At 36.9% G+C, this 21,242-nt stretch overlaps 1 protein-coding gene across 1 annotated transcript; it reads right to left on the bottom strand.

Annotated features, from left to right (window-relative positions):
* Window positions 1–10,050: 10,050 nt before the first annotated feature.
* On the bottom strand, window positions 10,051–10,872 carry LOC113339687. The gene has a single exon (XM_026584921.1). The coding sequence runs from the start codon at window positions 10,870–10,872 to the stop codon at window positions 10,051–10,053; it is 822 nt and encodes a 273-aa protein (XP_026440706.1).
* Window positions 10,873–21,242: the final 10,370 nt, after the last annotated feature.

Raw genomic sequence — 21,242 nt, 5'->3', positions numbered from 1 at the left:
GTCCTGTTCTCGTTCACGATGGAGCGTCTCCCTTAGCTGGTCTAACATCATGTTTTTTCTCTGAGATTCTCTTCCATCTCCTCGCGAGTCATCTCCTCCTCGAAAACGGTGTCTGTATCGGATGTGTGCACTGAACCTTCCATGAGGCCATCTTCCTTCGTCTGCCGCTGGTTCTCTTCTCGTCTGCCTCCTACAGCTGATGTTCCGGCCCGTTCCATCCTTCCCCTCTTATCTGCCAATCGTTTGCTTTTCCTTATAGCTATCACATGCGCTGCTCGATCTGATGTTCTAGCCATCAACCTATCCTTATTTCAATATCAACTGAATTTTTCCAACCCTAATTATCTAGATCTCCTATTTTCACAACCTCCCTGTTTCTAGCGCCAAAATGTGATTACTGGAAATCCAGCAACACACCCAAATGGAGAATATGCAATATCTAAGACATAATAAACACTAGAACTTAAACTTATTTATTAATCTCAAGCGAAATACAAGTTACACTCGTGGGTTACAAGGAAACCCTAATCCCTTCTCTCAGCCTATGAATTACAAGGAAACCCAAACTCTCTCTCTCTCCTATGCTAGACCTTTCCCTATCCAAAAGATCTTTCCCTTTACATTGTCCAAAGGTCTCTATTTATAGGCCTAAGCAACCTTAGTGACATACAACTCATATCATCTCGCCGAGGTTACTTTATGCTTCGCCCGGAGCATATTCCATAAAGTTTTTCCCCACCTTTCGCTGACTTCACGTGGTCTTGTCGGGACACCTGTCCTTTTTCTTACGCCCTACTGCTCCTACTTCGCGGTTTATCTTCTTCGCCAAGTAATCTTTTCGTGGCTTCACCTTAGTATCTTGATGGTCCTTATACTTTATTCGGGGTGGAGAGTTGTCTCGCCCTTGGGATTTGTATTTCGCCTTCTGATGTTATTTGACAGGTCACTGACACGGATCTTTGACTAGGATTTCCTTACCTTACTTGGTATGACACGTGGAAATCCTATTTCTTGTACCTACACATAGAACAAGACTCAACATCTGGGCACCGTAAAGTATATTCGCAACCAAATCCCGCTACCATCTCTGACATGTTAATTTTGATTAATCAGTATAAAGGCGCATGCAAATGAAGAGCTATTTCTATACCCGTAATACCTGGAACTAAGACGCCCATAAAATAGATTCTGCGAGAAATGAAACTGGGTGTCGATTATGTTGAGAATAGTCCAACTTCCTATGGGTAACTGAGTTAATAAGTCTATGGAGTAATCCTAAGATTGCAATTGACATGATTCTACATCGACACTGTAACTACGAAAAATCCATAGTTACACCCAATTTGTTATTCTCTTGTTCTTGACTCATTTTATCTTCAAGCCATACAACAATTTCTAGATCTAGATTCTTTGAACACCAAATGATGATATGAAGTGCTAAAAATATAAAAACGAACACACAAATTTTACATGGTTCGATCTTTGAGTAGATCTACATCCATGGATTTTACTATGATTAATTGATTTACAAGATGAGACTCCATTAATGAGTTTTTGAGCTCTTTTGGATCTAGTTTTGGGGAAGAAGATGAAGTTAGAGAAAATGAAATCCGATCATTTTCTCTCTATTAGGTTTTTTCTTACGTATTAGAGAGTAGAACTGAATTTACAAAATGTCCTTTACTTACAAATTAAGGAAACTAAACTAAGATACTATGTAGACTATCTTAGGAATATTATACTACTTCGGCCTTCATTTAGCGCCACGCGTCGAGTGTGGTTTTTGGTATCTACAGATAGTATGAAAATTTCACGTACAATGTGGCATAAGAGAAGGGATGTGTTGAGAATAGTCACGTACTATGTGGGTTACCTAGCTAGCTAGGCAGACAACTCTATGTTTACAAGCCAATACCCCAATTCATGGATACAAAATATGTTTACTTACCTGGAGAAGAAAACATGACTATAAATACAAGAATGATGGGACAGAGGAGAACATTGCTTTTGATGGCCATGACTCGAATGAATTTGATGTACGGTATGATCGTATTCCTTGTTTGATGTTGTTATTATTCTTTCCTTGGGTGATAATGGTGATGATGATGGTCAAGTGCTAACTAAACAATCACATTTCTCTTTCATAATTATTTGGTTCCAATGTCAAGATCATGGAGCGCAATGCTTCAAGAGAAAAAATGTTTATGGAGGGCACGTCTGAAATTATTTTTACTTTTTTTTGCCTCAACTCTCAAAGGTCACCGCTAAAATTAGAGGAGGAATAGGGACCAAGGTAGTGGAATATCATGTTGGGCCAAACATATTTAGGTAACAAAAAGTCTTCACGGATCGCATGGAAAAACCACCCAGAAACCGTGCTCTCACATATTTTTAGGGATGGGCCCCAGAATGATATTTTATTAAATTCCAAAATGGTTGATCCGTTCGCATGTGATGGGACGGTTTTTGCATGATTTTTCTACAGATTTGTGTAGAATTACAGGGGTGTATTGGATCAAGATTTATATGGCTAAAAATAGATACTAGTTTACCTGAATCTGGTGAATTTATAATGTTTCTTAAAAGAATCTGAAAGATTCTTAAAGATATATAATTTAAATTACAATGGATTGAATTAGGATTAATTCAGATAAATAAAAATTAAAGTGGACTACCAAGTTATAATATAATTGAAAAAACAAAGATTATCATGCTTCCCTTTCAAAAAAAAGGAAAAAGAAAAAAAACCATCAATAAGTGTTGTTGGTGGTGGTTGGTGGGTGGAGGTGGTGGTGGCGATAGTGATTTTTGGTGGTCAGTGGTGGTTATTGTTGGAGGTGTTGTTGGTTGGTGGTGGCGGTGGTGGTTGTTTGTGGTGGGTGCTCGTGGTCAGTGGTGATTTTTGTTGGGTGTGGTGGTGGTGGGAGATGGTGGTCGGTTCTGGTGGTCAATGGTGGTGGTGGTGCTGGTGCTGGTTGGCGGTTTTTGGTGGTGGTAGTGGTCGGCAGTGGGTGGTGGTGAAAAAACATAACATGCTGTGAAAAAAAATAATACCAAACAAACAATAATTTGTCCATAAGAATCCATGAAACTCATGTGGTTTGGGTTGAGATTGATATGAGATAATAAAACACATATTTTGACTATAAATGTCCATAAGGATCCATATATATCTTGGCCCTTAACTATCCTAAGAAATCTTAGATGAAGATATGTGTGGAATCTCAATAAATCCTATTTGAATACAATGGATATTTTATGATTCCTTACGTATCTCAATCGAATACCTAAGAGTTTTTAGGATTGTTAAATATCCATATAAATCCTTATCGAATACAGTCGTGTTACTCTTTAGTTAATGGATTTAGTTGTAGATAGTATAAAATATTGTTTTGATAAACATAACTTATACAAAGCATTTAGTTGGTAACCTAGCAACAAGATGGGCTTTAACACCTCTTTGAATAGCAATGCCTAATCTATGAAAAATAAAACTACCAAAACCACTACTAGCATCGTTATTAACAATACAATTCTTCAGGCGCTTGAAAAAACACAAAGTATCTTCACCAAGTTCCCCAAGAGTAGAAAACACTAAGACACCCAAACCATATCCAAGTGAAGCTCACTTTTCCAAATATTTATCTTGCTTACGCGAAACCGCCTTAGAAATAGCTTTACATGGGACAAAAGAACAAATGCCTTCACCAGTGAAGGGAGAGACACCTGTGACATCCATGCAAACATCTTGACCATTCTCCCAGTTGAGAACAAGGATATCGGCAGGCCTCAAGTCCTTTCCATCATCTGACACCATACCAAGAGGGACTTCCTTGCGCGCAGACACGTTAGCTTTGTAACAAATATCAACTACAACATCTCGAACAAGATCATGTCGAAACTTACTTCCAACATCTTTAGCACAATGAAGCGCATGGTCCCAAAAAATGTCCATAGATTTGTTACAACTAGAGCATAAGCCATTCTCAACAAAAAGTGGGATGCCAAGGCGATAGCAAAGTACAGCTCTGAACTGTCTAGGCCCGAGGCACTGATTAAGCCTACTAATGGGGACAACCAATAAATAATCCTGAGCATGCTTAACACGGTTACACTGCCACAAAATGGAATCTCTTGCATACATAGAAAATTGATTTGGGATTTGCTTCTTGACTGCATTAAAATAAGTGACTGCCAGAGAGTGCATGGAAGGGGGGTAGTATCATGGACACAATAAGAAGGAGGTAATCCACATACCTGGATAAAATTCTTAAGAGCCAACTGATGAGCAGAACCTTTGCCTGTTGAGAATAAATCACCCAGAATTATTTTTTATACTGAAGTTGTCTGACTCTGAGAAGCAAGGTAGCAGTAGGTACTGGTGTCAGCCATGGTGTAAATGCCTAGGCCACCATCTCTGATAGGTAAAGTAGTTAATCTTTGTTGTAAAGTTCCAAAACCCGCACCATCACCAGTAATTAGTAACCTCAAATACCTAAGTACATTGTCATCAAAGAGATTAGTGGCACGTTGTAGGGCTGCTGGATTGGTAGTACGCATTGCAAAGTATAATCTAGACACACCAGTGCAATTGCGAAGTAATAGCATCTCGCTCTCAGGGTCTTTGAGTTTTTTAATTGCATACATTAGTTGAACAGTCTTATTCACCCTGTTCACCAACATATCACTAATAAAATTAAGATCCAAACTCACTTGTCCCCCAAAAGTTTAACGCCATTGGTAGGTCTACCAATATCAAGTGGGATTACACCATCAGCAGTGCTGCTGGGGTCAATAGAAGGCCAGAATACCTCTGTCTTCTTGATATTGAGATGTAAACCCCTACTTGGCCCTTCGGTTTCTATTATACTCAAAGCCTTAGCAACTTCAAGTGTATCACCAATAATCGTACCATCATCAAGGTACCAGACATGTAAATCAAGCTTACAGAAGCAATAGACTTCACAAGAGGGTGAAGAGTCAAGGCAAACAACAGAGGACCAAAAAATTGTAAAAGGTAAGCGTAAGGTGTGATTCGAGTGCACGAACGCAAACGCACATACTGTTCTCTTGACTAGGGATGTAAATTGGGCCGGGCCGGGAAGCCTGGCCTAATTATTAAATGGGACGGGACAGGTCGGGCCTGGAAATCTCTTGCCCATCAGAACAAATAGGCCGGGAGGGCAGGACTATACCTGTTAAAAGACTGCCCATGGCCTACCCAAGCCTGTTTAGTAATTTGGGCCCGGGCGGGCAGGTTCATGGCGGGCCTTTAATGTATAATATTAAAGTTTCAACAACTTAATAAATCAAATACTTCCATAAACAAATCAATAAACTCATGTTCTTCAAAGATCTAAATTGTTCACTCAAAATCAAAACATTAAAACTTAAAAGAAAACATCCCTTAATAACTCAATTTAAAACAAAGACTCATGTGTCCTTTTCTACTTGCGCAGCTTAGCAGTCCATGACTCCACACAACTTTATTCTGACAATACTAAAAAAAACTTTCAAGCCATTCATCTGCACAAAAACAGAAAAAGATCAATACAAAAATTTATGGAAAGAGCGTACTGTTTTCTGTTCACTCTAGATTACAAAAGTATCAAATTGTAATTCACTAACACTTGCATTGTGTGCTATGTTAATATATAGACAGCAAGTCAGTATTCTATTATCTCTATAGAAACCAGCATCGAATTATCATGTAAATGAAAAGTGATCATGAACATAAAAGGATGTGAAGACATATATTTACCTTAGAAAAGAAGCGACTGACGAGATTAAGTGGCCAAACGTTCAAGTTCATCTGCCGGAGTAATATCATCATTCAAAGGATCAATCGGCTTAAAAATATCTTTCATCTCAGCCTTCCACCAATCTTTCAGAACGACTGAACACTCCAACATATCCGGAGTTAAACTACTTCGGTAATCACCTAATATACGTTTCCCGAGAGAGAAGGCATACTCGGTGGGAACTGTAGATGCTTGGAATGCTAGAACATCACGAGCGACACAAGAAAGTACTGGGTACCTCTTTTCATTGCTTTTCCACTAATCTAACACATCAAAGTTCTCGATATCAGCCAAAGCAGGTTCAGGCTCAGCATAATACCTCTTTAGTTCTTCTGATGATGTAGCAAGAGGGTCTCTTTCTTGCCGATTGCGAGGTGCCCAGAAAGTGCTTCCAGATGAAGTGGAGGAGACCTCGGTTGAAGATCCTGAATGCATTGGACCAGCATAAGTCTCTGAAGTACCTGTTGAAGTCGGCGGACCACTGGAAACTATAGTTACCTGTTTATCATGCAAAATATTTGAGTACTTCGCAAACAGACTCTTCAGCTTAGCATCCATTAACCTACTTTGTTCGTCGTGGCATCAAATTGAGAATGCAGAAGTGCCAAAGCATTCTTCAATATCAGAAAAAGTACTTTCCACCCCTCTTAGATTAAGACGAGGATCCAAAATAGATCCTAACCCAAATAATATAGGAGTTTCACCCCAATACTTAACAAACTTTTCCTCCATGACAGCAATAATATTCTTGAAAAATGGGTTATCTCTGTGATTCTTGAAGACCATACCAATTTCATATAAATATTGAAGAATTGAGTTACTAGTCACATAATGAACTCCTGAAAAATAATTAGTGGAATCATAGAAAGGATTCAAAAATGCACATAACACTTCAGCGTGTTCCCAATTAGTATCATCAATAACATGAGGACATTACCTATCATCAAGGAAGGCCGACAGCACTTGACGGTAGGGAATTGCATCTTTCAACATAAGATAAGTGGAGTTCCACCTATGTTTTACATCAAGCTGCAATTTTTAGGCCTAACACCCATATCATCACACAATAATCGGAACTGCGTACACCTTGTACCAGACATAAAAATATACTTCAAGCTACCCTTAACATGTTCAAGCATCTCAGTAAACCCCTGAACTTTTAATCCATCATGGACTACTAAGTTCAGGATATGACAACAACACCTAACATGGAATAAATCTCCCTTAGAAGGAAGGTTAGGCAATAATTTTTTCAATCTAGAAACTGAGACAGTGTTTGCACTAGCATTATCCATAGCTAAAGAAAACAATTTTTCTGAAATACTCCAATCATGAACAAGCTTGCGAAAAATGAATTCAGCTATATTCTCACCAGTATGAGATGTGTCGATTAAAGCATAAGTTATTATTCTTTTTTGCAGCACCCAATTCTTGTCTATGAAATGTGCAGTAATACCCAAGTAACTCAATCTCTGTTTTGAGAGCCAAATATCAGATGTCAGTGAAATCCTGCCAGGGCTATCAAGAAGAATTCTCTTCAACTGTTGTTTACCCTCTAGATAACACTTATATATATCAGTCCTCAAAGTATTACGAGAAAACTTAACGAAACCAGGATGAAAACTAGCATTGATGAACCATTGGAAAATAGGATCTTCAACGAATTGGAAAGGGAGCTATCTTAAAATAATTAGCTTAATGACATTTTTCCTAGCTCTAGCCTGGTTGAACTGAAAGGTAGCAAATTTACCTTGACCATTTACAGCTATTGTGGTCTGTGAATTATCGGTATTGCGCTTCTTCAAACAGATATTTGTATGCCTTTTTAGGTGCGAGGTTCCAGCATTGCCACCTGATTTTTTCCTTTCTCCACAGATTCTGCAAACTGCCCACTTTATAATTGTCCCAGGATTTTCTGGATCTTCCTCTTCTAACTGATCAAAACCACCCCATACCTCAGATGTTAACTTTATTTTTGGCTTTAGGATAGTTGCATTTGTTGGAGCTGGAGTTCCATTAACATCAGAATTGGTAATAAGCTTAGATGCTGCTTGTGAAGGATTTTTGCCTACTTGACTAGGATCCGTTGTGAGAATTCCTGTGTAGAATATCATTGAATGTATAAGTTATACAAGTATATAAGACTGGTTAAGTTCACTCAGCAACTACATACTAGCATATTGTAATTAAGGTCAGTGAAGTATAGAAAACAATATGAACTAGTGAACTTCCCCTTGTAAGTACTCCAGTAGTACAGTTTCAAATAAACAAGCAAACATGTGCATAATTCCCATCAGTACTAACCATCACGTGAATGAAGTAAGAAATGAAAAAAGGGATGCCAAAATCACAAACCAAAAGCTGTAATTTTTGTTTTTGTTCCACCTATGTTTCATTCCACTTAAGTGCTGGAAGACTATCCAGTGGTTCAAAATTTTGAAAGACAGAAACTTTAATTATAATCTTTCATTCAAAATTCAATGATCATAAAAAACAGTATCTAGTGATTCAAAACTAAATTGGAGTTTAACATCCAACACCTAAGTGAGCACTAAAAGATCCCAATTTCATTTACCGATTTGAATATATTAATCCATTTCGTTCATACCCATGAATACCCCATCAAACAGAAAAGTAATTTATAATCATAAATCCTAAGCAAAATTAAAACATCAATCGGCAACAATAATGGCCAAATCAATTGAAACAAAAAACAGAAATGAATACCCAAGTTATTACTATCACTTATTAGCACATGCATCAAGCAGAAAAGTAAATCTATCATCATTTAAAATCATTTAAAACAACATTACAAGATCAATCATTAGTAACAATTGCAAAATCAATTGAAATAAAAACATAAAACAAGTGAAAATGAAATTACTGAAACACATACCTTAGGCTTAGCCGCGTAGCAAAACTTCGAAATCAAGCTCTCGTTTGCGGTTCTTCCAAACCCTTACATAGAAAATGAATACAAGAGAAAGATAACTTTGATTGTGACCTAATTCAACTAATATATAACAAAATCTCCTATAATTACTCCAAGATTGGATCATCTTTCAATAGGAAACCCTAAATTTTCTCACTATAGGTAGCAAAATGAATATATGCAGAAAGATACTCGGGATAGAATCGATAGACTGATATTGCGAGTATATATCTAGATATAGAATGAAAGCGGAAAGGGATAATTAGGCCGGGTAAATGGGTAGGCAAACGGGACGGGTAATGTTAACGGGTTGACAGGACGGGTACCGGGCCGGGCAATACTTTTTTACTCATGGCCTGTGCCCGTCCTATTATTTAAAAGGGGTAGGTCGGGCTAGCCTGTGACGGGCAACGGGTACTCATAGGCTGTTATGGGTAAGGGCGGACGGTACTGGGCTTAGGACTGCCGGGCAGAATTTACAGCCCTACTCTTGACCAACTGTTCAAGCACCTTTATAAAATAAAAAATAAAAAAAAAAGAGAAAAAAAAAAGGATGGTTCCACAAAATAGCGCCCTTCACGGAGCGATTTTATTATCCACTGTATTACAAGGAAATCCGTATAGCATGCGTTTTCAATTAGGCTTCTCTTAAACAGGGAGATCATTCACGAGATAGATATCTTCCTTTAAGGTACTACCGTACTAACAGTACTCGTGAGAATGTCTTGCACCTTATATCACAACATAAATACCGATTAAACAATCTTTAACTTGAGTGTTTAATTGAAGTAATCTCAAATCTGAACTACGAGCTCCCAAGATTTGAGACACAGTACTGTTTCCAGTTTTGAGTCCAGAACTAGACAAGAACATATGGATGCAAAGGTAAAATAATGGTTGAAGAGGAGTCAAACTCTTCGAATATACGGTGATGGTTTTTCTAAAGAGAACCCAGGGTTGGTCGGTTCTGGTTTTATTTTATTTTTATTTATTTTTTATAAAAGGAAATTAAAACTAACTGGAAAAACATACATTGTTTTGCTTACATAGAATACCTAACCATATTTCCTTTCTAAATTTCTCCCAATATCTAGAATCAACATGCACATCTGCATGCCTGTTGAGGAATTTTGCTAAATTATCCGCTAGACTATTACACGATCTCCGAATATAAACATAAGAAGAACTAGTAAGAGAATTCTGAAGATTTAAAACTTGTATCAGAAAAGCTTTTGACCTCCAGTTAACAACAAATTTTTTCTTTTTTAGACTACTTATCACATTTTGGTTATCATTGAGGAAGATAAGTCTTTCTTTTCAACTGCTTTGTCCCCATCTTGTAGCTTCTCGGCAAGCTCTGGATTCTGCCTCTTCGGCACTTGAACACCATCTTGTCCCTCTTGTAAACTCAACAAGTAAGCCTTCATTATTTACTTCCACAATACCATAGGCAAATTTGTTAGATTTGTTCTGAAAAGCAGCATCAAAATAGATATAGGCAACATCCTGCAATCTGTTGAAACTCTCATGAATACAGCCTGGATGGGAAATATCACACACTAAAGAAGATTTCAAATTTGCAGCATCACAAAGAGAAGTAGATTTCAAATTAGCAGAACACCTAAAACTTTTCCGCAAATATTGGGGGATGTCTTTCTTAATAAATTCTATCAGATCATTAGGATCAGGCGTAACATTATCAAAAACAACTTTACACCTATACTTCCATATATACCAAAGAACATAGGCAAAGAAATTTCTGTTAGTGCAATCCTTTAACCACATAAGACACCAATTCTTGTAGGAAATATTAGCAGCAGAATAAAAATTTTGAGAGAAAGAAAGCCCTCTCCAAATTGCTTCAGAGAACACACATCTAGTAAAGAGATGATCAACAGTTTCAATCACATAGTTATTACATAATGGACAATTGATATCTATTGGTGTATATCTACCTAAGACTTCCCTAACAGGCAAGCAACCACTTAAAGTTTTCCAAAGAAATAGTTTAACCCTAGGCATGATATTAAGATACCATATTCCTTTCCAGTCTACAGGTATGTTCACAGGATTTCTATCGCATAAAAAATTATAAGCAGACTTAACAGAAACAGAACCATCTTTAGTGCCTATCCACATCATACTACTTTTTTTTTCAGTGTCATAATCAGGTTCAAGCAATCTAATTTTTTTGATAATACTATTATCAAATACTCTACCTATGAGATCAAGGTTCCATTTACCTTCTATATCAATGATATAGAGTGGGTGATTATTTATTTTTGCAGAGTGTGCATGGGAATAGGGGTTTAGTCGAACAATGTGGATGATGCTATGACGCTATTATTATAGCTCTGGAATGTGTATGTCACCGATGTTTTCCGAATGTGAAGTTTAAGTGTTTTATACTCAAAGCTCGGGTTTGAGGTTACTTCAATTTGGTCCAAGTTAAAGAGTGTTTTTATCTATTTTTGTGATATAAGACATCTTAGTTGATTGAAAGTTGTACCGTGTACTTATTACAGTTATTATTTGTACTTACAAGTACTAGTAAAACCATAAAGAAAGATATCTATCACGTGGATGTAGTACTTATTATTGTTTCTTCCTCGCCCTCCAACCGTCCACATTTGGTTGTACTTTACGCATCAGCTGTATGATGTGTATCTAGAGAGCAGAGAGAACCATACTATATTAAGTAAGGCGGCCCATGTGGTTGTTGTGCCCTATGGTAACGAGTGTGAGTTGTTCTAGATCAGCTTAATTCTTTCATGAGAACGTAGATAAATGCAAAATTACACGTAAAGACAAAAATATGTTTTCCCAAGAATACCAAAGATATCATTTGTGGGGTCTTACTGAAACTGCACTGGACACACATGTTTTATTTTATATCCACATACGAAAATGCTAGATTGATTTCGGATTTCTCCCAGAAAATACACAGACTAATGCACCGACTGAAACAAAAAATAGGGACCCACTTCCACCGCTCATATCCAAATGCTGAAAGCAGCTCCCAATAGCCGTACGATTCTCCGCCGAAGATATTTCGGGACAAAAAACCGGTGCGTCTAGCAATACTCGTCCATGAAACTATCTATTTCATAAAATTCGTGTCCACGAAGCGGGTGACCTGTTGACTGGGAAGCGGATGACCGTTGTAGTTGCAGGAAAACCTACAACCACATCCCAATGTATCTAAACAACAACCTAAGTAATCATAATGAATTCTTTGATTAATTATCAAGATTTTAATTGAATACAAAGGATTACAATGATTTTACTTGCTTTCCAAATAAACTTTTTCTCTCCTAATTTCTTGTCTAACACATACTAAAAGATCTCTCTCTATGTGATGATTTCTTTCCTTTATATAGGATTCCTCATAGTGGATGACAGCTAAGAGACCCATTATTTTCGGAATCACTGTGCGTTACATTAGCTCATGTATACTCACTCATTCTCACACAGCTTATACTTCGCATAGATCATCACACTTTACTCGTGACTTTGCTGACATCATCCAATACGTCACTTCAATTTTTCCATGTGCGATAACCCTCGCTTACATCAGATAATCCTTACTTCGCATAATTATTGGTATGTGCGATATTTCATTCCTACATTTCGCCTCTTCTCATTTCACTTACATTGTGAAGTGAGCGATATGAGAAATTTTCATCCTATAATATCGCATGTATGTATCTTTTCGTATTCTATCTTGCCGACATTCCCTATTTCTAGCGCCAAAAATGTAGTTGTAGGAAAATCTACAACTACACCCCAATGTATCTAAAAAATAACCTAAGTAATCATAATGAATTCTTTTATTAATTATCTAGGTTTACAATTGGATACAAAGGGTTACAATGACTTTACTTGCTTTCCAAACAAACTTTCTTTCTCCTAGTTTCTTGTCTAACTCACACTAAAAGATCTCTCCCTCACTGTGATGACTTCTTTCCTTTATATAGGATTCCTCATAGTGGATGACATCTAAGAGACCCATTATTTTCGGAATCACTGTGTGTTACATTCGCTCATGTCTACTCACTCATTCTCGTACAAACTATATTTCGCATAGAACATCATACTTTACTCGTGACTTTGCTGACATCATCTCAACTTCACTATGTGTGATAGCCCTCACTTATGTTAGATAATCTTCACTTCGCATATTTATTGATATGTGCGATATTTCATTCCTACATTTTTCCTCTTCTCATTTCGTTTATTCTATAGAGTGAGCGTTATGAGAAACCTCTATCCTATAATACCGTATAAGCTTGTCTTTTCACATTTTATCTTGCCGACAATTTTCCGGAATTCAAGTTTATCTATTCACACGTGTCGATCCTTCTCCTTTTTACCGGCTCAAACCGTTTATAACCGGTCGTCACTCCCATCTATTTATTGATTTCTTTCAGGAAGAATAACCTTTTCTTTTCTTCTCTTCTTCACTAAAATTTCTCTTTCTTATTCTGTTTGTTGTCGTTGTTTGCTTCATTCCTGCTGCTGCTGTTCTTCAGCTACTGTTTCCATGGATAAAAATGCAAAGTTTGTTTTCCTCTTTCAAGATTTATCCCTTTATTATTCTTCTGATTATCATCATTCTTGATATTAACTGTGATCTTTTTGATTAACCTAATTACCATACTATTGCAGGAAAAATTCTTCTTTAAGCGCCCTCAGGATAACTGTCCAAAACCCTAATTCTTCTTCAAACGATATGAATAAGGAATCTTAGAAGAGGAAAGCTTCCCACAACAAAGAAGTAGGAAATATCCAATTTTTAGTAAACAATATTGTTGCCTCTATTTCTTATCTACTTTGTTTTCGCAGGTTTCCGATTGTGAGATGGGTGGTGGAAAGAAACCAAAGACTAAGAAAGCTTGCAAGCCTACAGTAATTAGGTCAAATCTTTATATTCTTGATTTTGATGTCGCAGACGTCACCCTTTAACAACAATTCAAACTTCTGATACTAATGCCTTTATTACCCCAATTCAAACTTCTGATGCGAATATTTCTGTCACCTTTGAAGAAATTTTTTCTGGTGAAAAGGAAACTGTTGTTGATCAAGAGATGAAAGATTCCCCTATTATTGCCTCTGCAAATTCATTGGGTGCGAATCAGACTTCTTCTTCATCCATCCATATCAATTCTCAACCAAATTCTGCTAATGTATCTGTCCCTACAGATTTCACTATTCCTTCTCCTCCTATATCCATCCCTTCTTTTTCATCATTTTCTCTTTTATTAAATTCCCTTTCTCTTAGCAAAAAAGCTTGGGATAGTGTGAATTTCGCTTATCAAACTCTGTCCGACATCATCAACTCTGCCCAATCCTCTACTAGTGACCCTTGCAAACTTCGCATTTGCTCTGCTTTGAGTAAACTTCTGTGCGAATTTCCCTCAGATAGAGCTACAAGAGATGAGATCCATTCTCAAATTGATCCAAGCTTCCATACTGTTCTAGATGTCTTCGTAAGTGCCTTTTTTCATGTTTTTGCTTAACTTTAACATCTTAAACTCTTATCCTTATCTTCTTTCTTCTTTAGGATTCTCATCGTCGAATGATTCTTGCCGAAGGGCGTTTTGAATCTAGCTGCTGTCAATTGGAACTTTCGCAACAAAATGTTTCCTTGGAGAAGGAAGTCAATAGATTGAAAGTGGAACTTTAAGAACCAGAAGCTGAAGGGAGAACTTCAAGTTGCAAATCTTGATGCTGAAAACCTTCGTAACCGAAACCAAGAACTTAGAGGTAACTTTTCTCCTTTACTTACTGTCCCCTATAATATATTTCTTCGCTTACCAACATTCCTTAAATTTCTTCATGCATTTATTAAGATTTAAACCAGCAGCAAGTTTTGGAGAGATGTAGTTTTCAATTTCTTGCTGAGGATACTCAAGCGAATAACGAGAAGTTGCAGACTCAGTTAAACCAACTAAACAATCAACATTCATATTCACTTGATCAGATTAATAATCTAACCCATGAAAATAACCATCTCATTCAAGAAATTAAAGTATTAAATAGTCAAATATCCCACTTTTCTAAATTGTCACGTAATGCTGATCTAATACATGAAACATTGTCAGAAGAAAATCATACCATTTCTAGGGAGAAACATTCTTTCTTTAGCAAAGAAGCAATGTTTTCGCACCAATACTCAATTCTTCAAAAAAATAAACGAAGATCAAGCGCGAGATCTTCGTTCACTTGAAGTACAACATGAGACATCGCTTAAGGAATTAAAGATCCAGAATGAAAAAATCATTCAAAGTAAAATAAGTTTGACCGTGAAGAAGAATCAGCTTCAAGAACAATATAATCAATTAAGGCACTCTCATGATGCTCTTAAGAAAAAGAATAAGTCTCTCTCTGCTGATGAAAAGAAGATTCGCTCCCGTCTTAATGGTTCAGTTGGTGATGATTTTGATAAATCTATGGAAAGTATGAAGAATAACACTCTTGTCCTTTCTAAATTCTGTGAAGGTAGTCAGCTTGAGTTGACTTCCTTGTTACTGTTTAACTATTTCTTTGAACTTCATTAATGCGATCTTTATTTCCAATTTTGATAGTTTATCATTCTTCGCAGATTCTGAAAGGTCGCACCAATCTACTATTGCTCAATTGAGATCTGATTTATCCAAAGTTCGCAAAGAGCGTATGAACCTGGAAGAATCTCATGCGAACCTTGAGCTTTCTCTTTCCGCTTCTCGAGACAGAGCGCGAAGAAGACTCGCACATCAACAATATTTTTTAGAGATCAATGCTAGAAACCTTGAAAGGGGAGATATTCGCAAGGCTCATGCTAGTGCTCAATCTGTAGTTAATGGAATTCTTCTAAGCAACTCTCTCCCTGCAGTAAAGATTCCTCCTCTTAATGTAAGCGAAGATGAAGAGTACCCTGAACCGGATAGTGACTATGAATTTGTGAGCGATGATGAGAAGGATCAAGAGGATGAAGAGGATCAAATTAAGAAGGACAAGTCTGTTGATGAGACATATGCTGAAATTGAGAATCCTGGACCCAATACTGATGCTGAAAAGTCTTTGGTCGAACAAGATGTAGCTGCGAAACGTGTTTAATTTTCTTTTCATTCAGTATTTCCCTTCTTTGTTTTGATATAATTTAAACTTGTTTGTTACAAGGAAGATAATATTTTATTATTTCAATTCCCATACTTGCCTGTTATTATATTTCTTGTATAAAACAAGTTTGCGATCTAATGAATTTTGAATTTCCTGCAAAACAATCATTCGTTTGTATATGTTTTTTTCTCATGAGGTCTTATTTCACCTTCCTATGTAAAGGTCTTATCTTGCCTTATTTCTGTGCGATGACACCGCAGGCGGTCTTTACACTGTAGTGTATCGACCCATTGATCTCATCTTATCTTTTTCTTGTATTATTTCCTCTTCAGGTTTTATCGCATAAATATGATAAGTTTTAATACTCCCTTGAGTAAAAAGTCTTATGACATTTACGCCTTTTGACACAATTCATCTCCCTAATGGAGGGTGCCGTCCTTATCTTCCCCCTGATTGCCCCTTCAAGGAAGCTTACCTCTACCGGTTTAAGGTTATGGCTCTTCCCATCCGGTTAATTCAAAAACCAGTTGATTTCGCAGTCTCACATCCCACTACCGATGAGGTTTATGGTTGCGAGACCGCACCCTAAGTGGGGTATCTTCGGACCGGGTGCATCATAGTCAGGACTTGTCAAGAGTGGCAAGGTACGCTCCAGACGCCCCGGGCACTCTTGACTCAACCGTGTACCTCGGCACCCTGATTGAGTTTATGCACTCCTTAGGATAGACTTTCTCACCTTAGTCTCTCAATCTAAGATTATTATCTTAGACTGAAAATTTAAGGTACCTCTCCCGGATGGGCATTTTCATTTGTTCTCGCCACAAATCTCCATGACTCAATTTCCAGGGTCGGTATAGCTTTCCCTTGAGTCATGCTTTCTAGGTTTTCCGACTATGACGTGCGATAGGTCTTACTTTTTGCCTCTTTCATGTATGCGAACTAGGTTGCATGCCACATTCGAATTCCTAGTCTATCTGATTAAAATCACTTCTGGTGCCTTTATTAAGGTCTTATTTTTAGGTCTTACATTTGCCTTTTTCTTAAAAAGAATTTCTTAAATATGAGCGAAATTTTCAAACTTGTTTATTGAATCAAATAATATATCCCTATTTGAAAATGAGGATTCATATTCTTAACTTCTCACATGTATTAACTTGTACGATGAATTTCGCAAACTCCTATGGATAATATTTTTCAAATATTGTCTATTCTAAGGGCGATCTAATCTTCGACCTGTATCCCTCCCTTCTGGATCCATTAACTCATAAGCTCCATTTCCAACTATAATTTTTATTATATAGGGTCCATCCCATTTCTTTTCCAATTTCCCATCTCCCCCTCTTTGATAAACTGGGATTTCTCGCAACACCAATTCTCCTGGTTGAAATTCTCTTATCTTAACACGTTTATTGTATTCTAGAGCTAGTCTTTTTTGATAATTTTCCATATGTTGAAAAGCGACCTCTCTTGCTTCTTCTAAGTCATCAAGTTTTGTTAGAATTAGATCTGCACTTAGATTCTTCTCCCAAGCTTCTTTCTTTGTTGTTGGAATGATAACTTCTGTTGGTAACACTGCCTCTACCCCAAATGTCAAACAGAAAGGTGACATTGATGTTGCTTCTCTCCTTGTTGTCATGTAAGCCCATACTACATTATGTACTTGTTCACACCATCCTTTGTTGTGCCCTTCTAAGTTATTCTTCAAGTTGTTTGCGATCGTTTTATTTGTTGCTTCTACTTGTCCATTACTTTGTGGATATAAAGGAGTATATTTTCCGCTTTGAATTTTGAACGCATTAAGTAACATTTGTATATTCTCACCCTCAAACTGCTTTCCATTATCAGATACCAACTGTGCAGGAATACCAAATCTAATATTTTCAAAGATGAATGTGAATATGTCCTTATCACGAATGTGTTGAACTGCTTTTACTTCTTCCCATTTTGTAAAATAGTTTGTTGCGACAATTAAATATCTCTTTTGTCCCGTTCCTGGTATAAATGGTCCAACAATGTTGATTCCCCATTTCCCAAAGGGCCACGCATTTGTTGATGAATTTAGCATCGCTCCGGGTGCATGTATCTTTTTTCCATGACGTTGACATTCTTCACATCTTCTTGAGACTTGTTTCGCATCCTCATGCATGTATGGCCAATAGTAGCCTTGGATCTTTGCTCTATATGCGAGTGACCTTCCTCTGCTATGATTACCAGCATCTCCATAATGTAATGCCTTTAAAATTTTTATCCCTTCTTTCGTGTAAGACATCTGAGCGAAGGTCCAAGGAATGATCTTCTATAAAGAATTCCCTCCCTCAATTCATAATTCGTTGCACGAATTTTTAATTTGTGTGCCTCTAACCTTTTTCTTGGTACTTATCCCCTCTCTAGGTATAAATGGATTTCATTTCTCCAGTCTTTTTCTTCGTTCACACTTTCTTCTTCCATATTTTCTATTGTCATCACATCTGTTTGTGTTGCTTCTCCTTTCTCTATAGATGGTAAAAAGAGTGTTTGTATTTTTATGTCCCTTGCAACTGGATCTATTAACATGGAGGGTATGAAGGCCAATGCATCTGCGAGTCTATTGTCCTTTCTTCCTATGTGTCTCCAACTTATTTTTGGAATTCGCGTTGCTAAATCCATAACCAACTGTTTGTATTTTTGCAAAGATGGTTCATTTGTACTATATGTACCTTCTACTTGGCGAATTACCAGCTGTGAATCACTAGTTATTCGTGCATCTTCTATCTTCATTTCAATTGCTAGCCTTAGCGCATGTACAACTGCCTCATACTCAGTTTCATTATTTGTGGATGCGAAATCCAATCTGAACGAGTAATCCATTCGCGCTCCTGTTGGTGAAATGAATACAATACCAATACCATTCCCTTCTCCATTAGATGACCCATCAAATAATATTTCCCATCTATTTGAATTACGATCAGTTAATAAGTCTCTAGGATTCTCGTGATCTTCATCTTCATCCACATCCATCATTTATTTTACATATTCATCTTCTTCTAATGGAAACTCTGCGAGGAACTCTGCGATAACTTGAGACTTTGGTGAAGATAAAATCTCATAACCAATTTCATAATTTCCTAATTGTGCATTCCACCTTTCAACTCTCCCTGATCTTTTTGAGTTCTTCATTATTGGTTCAATTGGTACCTTTGTTAATACTTTAATCTTATGAGCTTGAAAGTAAATGCGAAGCTTGAATGACGCATACACCAGTGCGAGAATTAGCTTTTCAATCTTTGAATAATTTTTCTCTGCTGAGTTGTATGTTTTACTTATATAGTATATTGGTTTTTCTATCCCTTCATCCGAGCGTAACAATACTGCACTTAATGCATGCGATGTTGATGCTAAATAGAGTAACAATTCTTCTCCCGGCTTGGCCTTTTACATAATGGATAAATTCACCAAATAATTTTTTATGATCTGCAATGCTTTATCACATTCTTCTGTCCACTCAAATTTGGTCCCCTTATTTAATATGTTAAAAAAGTGTTTACACTTATCCGAAGATCGTGAGATAAACCTTCCCAACGAGGCTATCAATCCATTTAGCTTTTGAACATCTTTCACTGTTGCAGGGGGCGGCATATCTCTAACTGCTTGTACTTTTTCTGGATCAACTTCTATTCCCTTCTTGGACACTATGTAACCCAAGAATTTCCCTGATGATACACCGAAGACACATTTTTATGGATTCACCTTGATATTGAATTTTCGCATCTGCACAAAGATTTCTCGCAAATCATCAACATGATCCTTCGCCTCTTTACTCTTAATTAACATGTCATCGACATAGACTTCTAATGTTTTATGTATCCATTTTTCAAATACTTTCTCCAGCATTCTTTGATATGTCGCACCCGCATTATTCAATCCAAATGGCATTTTCGTATAACAGTATGTTCTTGATCTTCTTCATCTAAAGGAATTTTATTATAACCTTTATATCCATCCTACATTGAGACTCTATCATTTCCTGATGCCGATTCTACCATTTGAGGGATATTGGGTAGAGGAAAACTATCTTTCGGACACGCTTTATTTGAATTAGTGAAATCTATGCAGATCCGTATTCCGTTGTTCTTTTTTAGTACTACCACCATATTTGCTATCCATTCTGGATATTTCGCTTCCCTTATAATCCCTGCATCCAACATCTTTTGCAACTCCGCTTCTATTTGTGGATGATAATCAATTGCGATCTTTCTTATTCTTTGTTTAAATGTCTTTACATTCTTTTTGATGTTCAATTTATGACATGCCACAGACGGATCTATCCCTGGCATTTCCTCCATACTCCATGCGAAGATATCATTATATTCTCGCAAGATATTTACCGTTTTTTCTTCTTCTTCTTTATCCATTTTGGTTCCTATTTTTAATATTTTTGGCTCTTCTTCGGATCCGACATTTATTTCTTTCGTTGGTTCTACTATGGTAAAATTTGATTTTGGTTCTCACATTGGTGTTGGTTCCTTAATCTTCTTAATCTGTTCACCTTCCTTCGCTGGTGCTTCACCTGGTATTCCTTTTCCCTCTTTCGCTTTGATCATGTATATCCGAAACTCATCCTCCTTTTTTAGTTCTTTTGCTTTTCTCCAACGATCCTTTTGCTTCTTTGCTCTCCCTTCATAATTTCTTATATCTATCTGATTGCAAATCTTCGCACTCGTTACATCTCCTTTGATTTCACCTATACCACTAGGGATTGGGAATCTGATGCACTGATGTAGTGTTGATGCTACAGCTTTTATCACGTGCACCCATGGTCTCGCTAACAACATGTTGTATGGTGATTATATATCAATCACACACAGTGTTATCTTTGTTACTACTTCTCCCAGTAATATTCGCATCAAGATTTCTCCTTTTGGTTTTGTGATTGCTTTACTGAATCCATGAACATTGTAAGTTGGATGTGTCATCTCTGCATCTTCATATACCATTGCTTTGAATGTGCGATAAAATAAGATATCAACTCCACTTACTGTATCTATCAGTTTTCTATAAACCGCCTATGTTTCTGATTTCTTCTTCATTACAATGTTTTCTCCTCGCTCAGCTGTGACTGTAATTACCAACGGATCTGTCCTCTTTAAATTTTTTTCTGGAATTTCTTCTGCTGCAAATGTAATCTCCACTTTTTCCCATTCTTTTAGTGAAGATTCTTTTTCCACGGTTTCCATCTTCCTTCCTTCATAATTTCGCTTGTGAATTCTACTTGTTATTCCTCCTTTAAAATCCGCATCAGAGATTGATGTTTTTGTTATAGAATTACATTCTATATCTCTACCTCTTCCTTGTATTGTTATGATTCTTGCTTTCTCCATAGATTCTTTATTATTCTTCTGTACCTTCCCCAAAAGTTTTCAGATCTATCT

This window comes from Papaver somniferum, unplaced genomic scaffold, assembly GCF_003573695.1.
Source record: "Papaver somniferum cultivar HN1 unplaced genomic scaffold, ASM357369v1 unplaced-scaffold_21, whole genome shotgun sequence".
Taxonomy (NCBI): Eukaryota; Viridiplantae; Streptophyta; class Magnoliopsida; order Ranunculales; family Papaveraceae; genus Papaver; species Papaver somniferum.
Note: the sequence above shows the minus strand (reverse complement) of the source record. Positions and strands in the feature narration are given on the sequence as shown.